This window comes from Cystoisospora suis (genome assembly GCF_002600585.1).
Source record: "Cystoisospora suis strain Wien I chromosome Unknown contig_5294, whole genome shotgun sequence".
Taxonomy (NCBI): domain Eukaryota; phylum Apicomplexa; class Conoidasida; order Eucoccidiorida; family Sarcocystidae; genus Cystoisospora; species Cystoisospora suis.
In genome coordinates, this window is record NW_027158084.1 from 1 (window position 1) to 5,197 (window position 5,197).

At 54.3% G+C, this 5,197-nt stretch overlaps 1 protein-coding gene across 1 annotated transcript; it reads left to right on the forward strand.

The window, feature by feature from the left end:
- The first annotated feature begins 14 nt into the window (after nucleotides 1-14).
- CSUI_009093 (uncharacterized protein) lies at nucleotides 15-5,184 on the forward strand. The gene is made up of 4 exons (XM_068069212.1): nucleotides 15-1,149; nucleotides 2,958-3,034; nucleotides 3,508-3,613; nucleotides 4,340-5,184. Exons 1-4 carry the CDS (start codon nucleotides 1,053-1,055, stop codon nucleotides 4,597-4,599), a joined length of 540 nt encoding a protein of 179 aa, XP_067918812.1. The 5' UTR covers nucleotides 15-1,052; the 3' UTR covers nucleotides 4,600-5,184.
- The last annotated feature ends 13 nt before the right edge of the window (nucleotides 5,185-5,197 follow it).

Genomic DNA, 5,197 nt, shown 5'->3' on the forward strand with positions numbered 1-5,197 from the left:
GTGTATCGGAGCCTACCCAGGCGTCGCTCCACGGCACGCAGGGGTCTTGCGACGAACTGGGCAGAGGCCAGGACAAGAGCTCTGGTGAAGGGCAGACGGAAAGATAGGGATATACAACAAGTGTTTCGGTGAACAATCTTGATGAAAACCCTCGAGAGAGCCACTAAGCCCCCTCGTGGCGCGCAGCCTGCCGAACAAATCCACGTCTTCCTCAGCGGGGACTTCCGCGCGTCAGATAGCACGGCGGCTTGGGGGGACTGGAAGAGACTGTGTGAGGGTGTGTTGCTTCTCCTTCAACGGTGGGCTGCTTGTCGTACGGAATCCGAACTATCTAGTGCGGGCAAGTCTGATTGGCCCTATGGAACAAACCTGGAAATCAGGTTGAATCTGGGAACAAAGCCACATTCCCCCCGCGTGGCGACACATTACGAACCCACCGACACTCGTGAGCCCGGAAACGTTCCCGTGTACGCTACCAGCAATGATGAGGGGTTGCGGCGTCGAGAGTGGTAGCTGGCTGGAGGCGTCGTGGTGCCCGACGGTGTGATGTCTTGGATTGAACTTTTCGGAGAGTTACGCGTTTTCGGCAGCGAGACGAGACCAGACATCTAGTTGACGGATAGGCCCGGGTGGGGGTTCTGTGAATTTCACCAGCTTTAGCCTCAAGTTTGTCCGGGCCTCCTGGGCCGCTGCGCTGCCTCCACTGACCGGGCCTCTGAGCCCCGGGCGGCTAGCTCCATGTCAACTTTCGAGGTATTGTCCCGGGCCTCACATGCACCGCGTCTTCTCTGAAAATTCTTGGATCCAGCGTCTTTCTCTTTGGCTGCCGCATTTCTGGCTCGAACGGGGTTAGCTAGTGTGGCTGTCGCGTGTTCCGCCGGACGCCTTCCGGTTGTGGGGGCCAGGCACCCCGTCCGGCTTCGGACGAAAAAAAGTATAGCAGCCTAAGGGCCACAACGAAAGGAAACCTACGAGCGTCGTGCAGCGAAGCAGTTTCCGCCCAGCGTTCACTCCGGGAACGGTGAACAAGTCACTGGCGAGTCAGGCCCACAATGCAATACGGATTCGCTCCCCATGGAGCCTGTCGCCAGTTAGTGCGCCGACTGCAACTCCTCGTGCAGATCTTTCTGATTTTCTTCTACTTAACGGGTGAGGCATATACAACACATTAGCTGAACTGCCCAGCTACACTCCTCCGTCACGCTTCATTGCGCAAGGTTCAGGCTGGCTTGCCCTCCTCCTTCGACCCGACTTCCTCGGGTTGTGCCTGTTTCGTGTAGTCTGTTCGTGTATGCTTGCCTAATCTATGTTAAGATCTGTCACCCTTTAAGAACCGAGAACAAAGCTCCCTCCTAATCTATGTTAGGAGGGGGATTGTTGAAGGGTGTGCCAAGCTTTGTTCTCGAGCCCGCATTCGGCATCCGGGATTTCTTCGCTGAATGCGCTACGAGTCCAAGCAGCGATGTTTGCCTTGCATCACTGAATGTTTCGACTTCGCTGCGTCTATTCTTCGCTGTGGTTTAGTCATTTACGGCGGGAATACGGCGCCGCGGACAAGCCGAGGCGCAGCCAGATGTGTGGTGAACAGAGCGTATGAGATTTCTTCTGCCTCTGGGCGGATCGCGACGGACATTTTCTGATGGAGAAGCCCCCCTTCACTCTGTTGATACTATGCGTGTGTATTGGATAAGGTAGTGGAGGCGGCGGGTCCGGCGATTCCTAGCCAGGCTTGCCGCGGTATGCAAAACTGGTCGGGAGATAATCGGGCTTTTGTGTCTCGGTGGCTGTTACCAATTTAGTATGTTGCGAGGCAATCGTCTGAAAGGAAGGGCTGCGGAGTTCTAGGAAATAGCAGCCCAACTGATGTAACCGGCGGTGTGTCCTGGTACTCACCCGTGTTCTCACAGGTATATATTCGCGATTATTGTAGGTAGTCTGGCACACTTGCTTGTTACGAAAGGCTCGCGTATGCGGTGACGTTAGCACTTCTGTGTCAGCACGAGGAGGCCGAGACATTCTAAACAGGTAGTGATTATACGGTGACGTTAGCACTTCTGTGTCAGCACGAGGAGGCCGAGACATTCTAAACAGGTAGTGATTATCGCTCGACATCTATTTGTTCGCATTCACGAGGAGGGTACACTCCTGAGTGGTGTTGCACTCCGAGCGGGACTGGCACAGGCTCTAACACTATGCTTACAGCGAGTTTAGTCAGGTCTCCGGTGTGGGAAGACACGGATGGGCAGAAGTGACGTCGGTACAAGGAGCGAGGTCCTCCGTGATACATCTCCATTCTCCAGTGATTAGGTTTCAGGCTGTGGCTCCGGCCTCATCCCTAAAGTGGGGAGACCCTCTGCGGAGGGAGTTTTGCACATACGCATGTTTGTGCTCCAACGGCGAGTCCAAATCCCACGCAGCCCCCAACTCATCAGAGATTCTCGCCCGCAGAAAGATATATTCACAGCAGACGCAGGTCTGAAGAAAGCCCGCGTTTAGTGGGGCTTTTTTTTGCACGCCAGAGGCACTTGAGCCGGCAGGCAACAAGTTCATTGGCGGTCTGGATCTCTGGCCTTGTGGCCCCCACTTCGGCGTCTTTCTGCAACTACCGTACCAGCTGGGTTGTCTGTTGCTCTTGGGCATCTGATTCCTGTGAAATCCCATTTACACGCCTTCGAGCTACTTTCTGGCTTCTGAGCTTGTTGCAAGGCATGCAGCTATTGAAGGTGACGGTCTGATCAGACGTTCATTTTCTATTTTTTTTTGTTTCTCCCGGACGGCAGTGACGCAGGAAGGGGAAGCTACGCGGTCTTCAGGCTCAGTTTGGTTTTCTGGGCCTTGCCTAATTCTACTCTGCCCTTGTCTTTATCGGAGTGTAACAGGTGGCATCCAGATTTGCCCTTTCTTGTACTGCTGTATCACTTCGCGTTTCAGCTGCTATATTTCACGTGTGCGTGTAGGTCGCCAAGATCAGGTCCTGGTCCAGGCGGCGCGAACGGGCAGGAGCAGGCAATTATTCCGGCGACAGCGGCGACCAGTAAGAGGACAGTATCGCTGCTGGCGACGTGCTTGTTAGTCTGCACAGTTGTTTTTGTGTACTTCAGCCGTTGACAATGCGGTGTCTCCAACGATGTACATATGACATTTTGTTAGAGACTCCCGCCGCGCTTGGTGCTCGTGCGGCCTGGGAAGCCTCGGTCTTTCATCAACGACACAAAGCCAGGAAAGTCACTGCTTCTCGCTGCCGAACCAACCGTGCACGTCTGCAAGCATCAAATCCACATTGCTCGCCCCGCCCCTCGTGTACTCTTCCTGCCATGAGGAGCCAAGGCCGAGGCGTGAGTGTGGATGAAGAGAACTTCAGTCGCCGGCAACAGCGGAGTGGGCCACACTCAATTTTCACTGTATGAGCTGCCTCATGAGCAGGCTCTGTGAAATAAACATGCCTCTGTAGAGACCCTACTCCGCGCTTCAGCGCAAACGTTTCCTCCGTGTTCATGCGCTCCTCAGAGTGCCAGAGAGATTGTCCAAGATGAGCCGGCCGTTCGCTTCACTGTCGATGATCTAAGGCATGGCGGGGGCCTCTCCGAAGCCGAGAAACTCGAGGAATACGAGGGTACGAGTTGCAATTTCCAGATACCATCTTTTTGCACACACCACATCGTAACGGCGATAGCGTATTCTGCAGCTGCGAGACCAGAAGCAGTTCTTGGTGCGCCAGGATTTAGCAGTTCATGAAATCGGTTTGGAAGCCGACTGCCAGTCGAGGGACCGCAGTGAGACAGGAGCACGGCAAATGAGAAGGGACAGGACTGCTTTTTGTGTTGCGCAAGAGAGCGACAAGTTTCTGTGTGTGATTCAGGAATGGCTTGGCATAGTGTTGATGTCACGGCCTCGGTCTGTCGTTTGTCAGGTTGTGTTTGTTATTTCACCAAGTATTCGGCGTTTTTGTGTCTCTGTACGAGAAGGACAGACACCTAGCGTGTGTTTGGTGGCTCGGCTCGGCCTTGCCCCGTGAATTTCGTGTTCACCTCAACACCGCCACCACCGCACTTCTCAGGTTATGGGGCACGCCAACTTCGCAGCACATGGATATTCTGTTCTCAGACCAAGGGAATTGTATCGATTGTACGCACCCTGCTTCTGCCTGGGCAGTTGCTGTCCAGCAGTAGCAGTTGGTATCGTTACGCAGGTATGCAGTATGCACACCCGCAGCGCTGCACGGCTGCTCATAAAGAAAGGACTTCAGGCGTTCTGCTGTGTATTCCGTCGTGTCCTGCGTCTCACTTTACATTCTTCTGTTGTCAACCCTGCAATTTACACTGCGCTCCCACCTGTCCAGGTCTGTTGCGCTGCCTCGAATGGAGGTACCAGGGTGACATCATAGAGGCCATCGAGAGTTTCTGCGGTCGGTTTCCTCGAGACCTCCAGCGTTTTTGTGGGGCCCGGGCACTCAGTGTGGCAACGGCACTGCGACCTTACACTGCGCTGCCCGTTGCAGGTGAGGAGCGCCACCAGAGGACACGTGTACTGATCTGTTGTTCTGAGCTGTCGCGCCCTGCTGTTGTCTCACCTTCAGAGAGTACCTACGGCTTGAAGTAGGTTTGCCTGCTCAGCGTGGTGTGGGAAAGAAGTTGAGTCTCTTGTGATACCAGCAAACTGAGTAACAGTGTGTTTGTTGGGTAGTGAGGTTGGCCTCCGGGCGCTGGGTAACACTACTATCCCCCAGTGTGGTGGTCGGCATGGACGCTTTGAGCAGGAGATCGCGAGTCCTGCATCTGTCCGAACAGGACATGGCCGTCCCCCAAAGAGAAGAAAACATCTTCAGTGTATCCGTAAGGGTATCTAACAATGTACTTTTCTCGCATATCTTTCTTCTGGAAATAGCTACGTTTCGCACGCTAAACCTCAGAGGTGGTGACTGTGCATCCATAGTGAGGTCAGCCGCGGCTCCTACAAGTAGCATATTCTGTCGTGTTCCATTATTCCAGGAAGGCGATACGCTTCCGTACAGACAGCGAGCTATCCTCGGCTGCTCGCCAGGGCAGGCCTGGCCTGGTCGCAGTCATTCCTCTTACGTCCCCGTACAATGCACATACAAAGGGCAAACTCAAGCACGCGGGGCCAATTCTCCGACATATGCCCCTCACCTGCTAAGCGACAACTGACCGTTTAGTTTTTTTGTCGGGGACCAGAGGAA

What these genes read in the sequence shown, in the direction of transcription:
- CSUI_009093 (XM_068069212.1), top strand. Translation starts at nt 1,053, where the DNA reads ATGCAATACGGATTCGCTCCCCATGGAGCCTGTCGCCAGTTAGTGCGC. An exon ending in TCCGGCGACAGCGGCGACCA is followed by an intron (nt 3,035 to 3,507) that starts GTAAGAGGACAG and finishes TGCGCTCCTCAG; the next exon opens with AGTGCCAGAGAGATTGTCCA. An exon ending in GAAACTCGAGGAATACGAGG is followed by an intron (nt 3,614 to 4,339) that starts GTACGAGTTGCA and finishes CCACCTGTCCAG; the next exon opens with GTCTGTTGCGCTGCCTCGAA.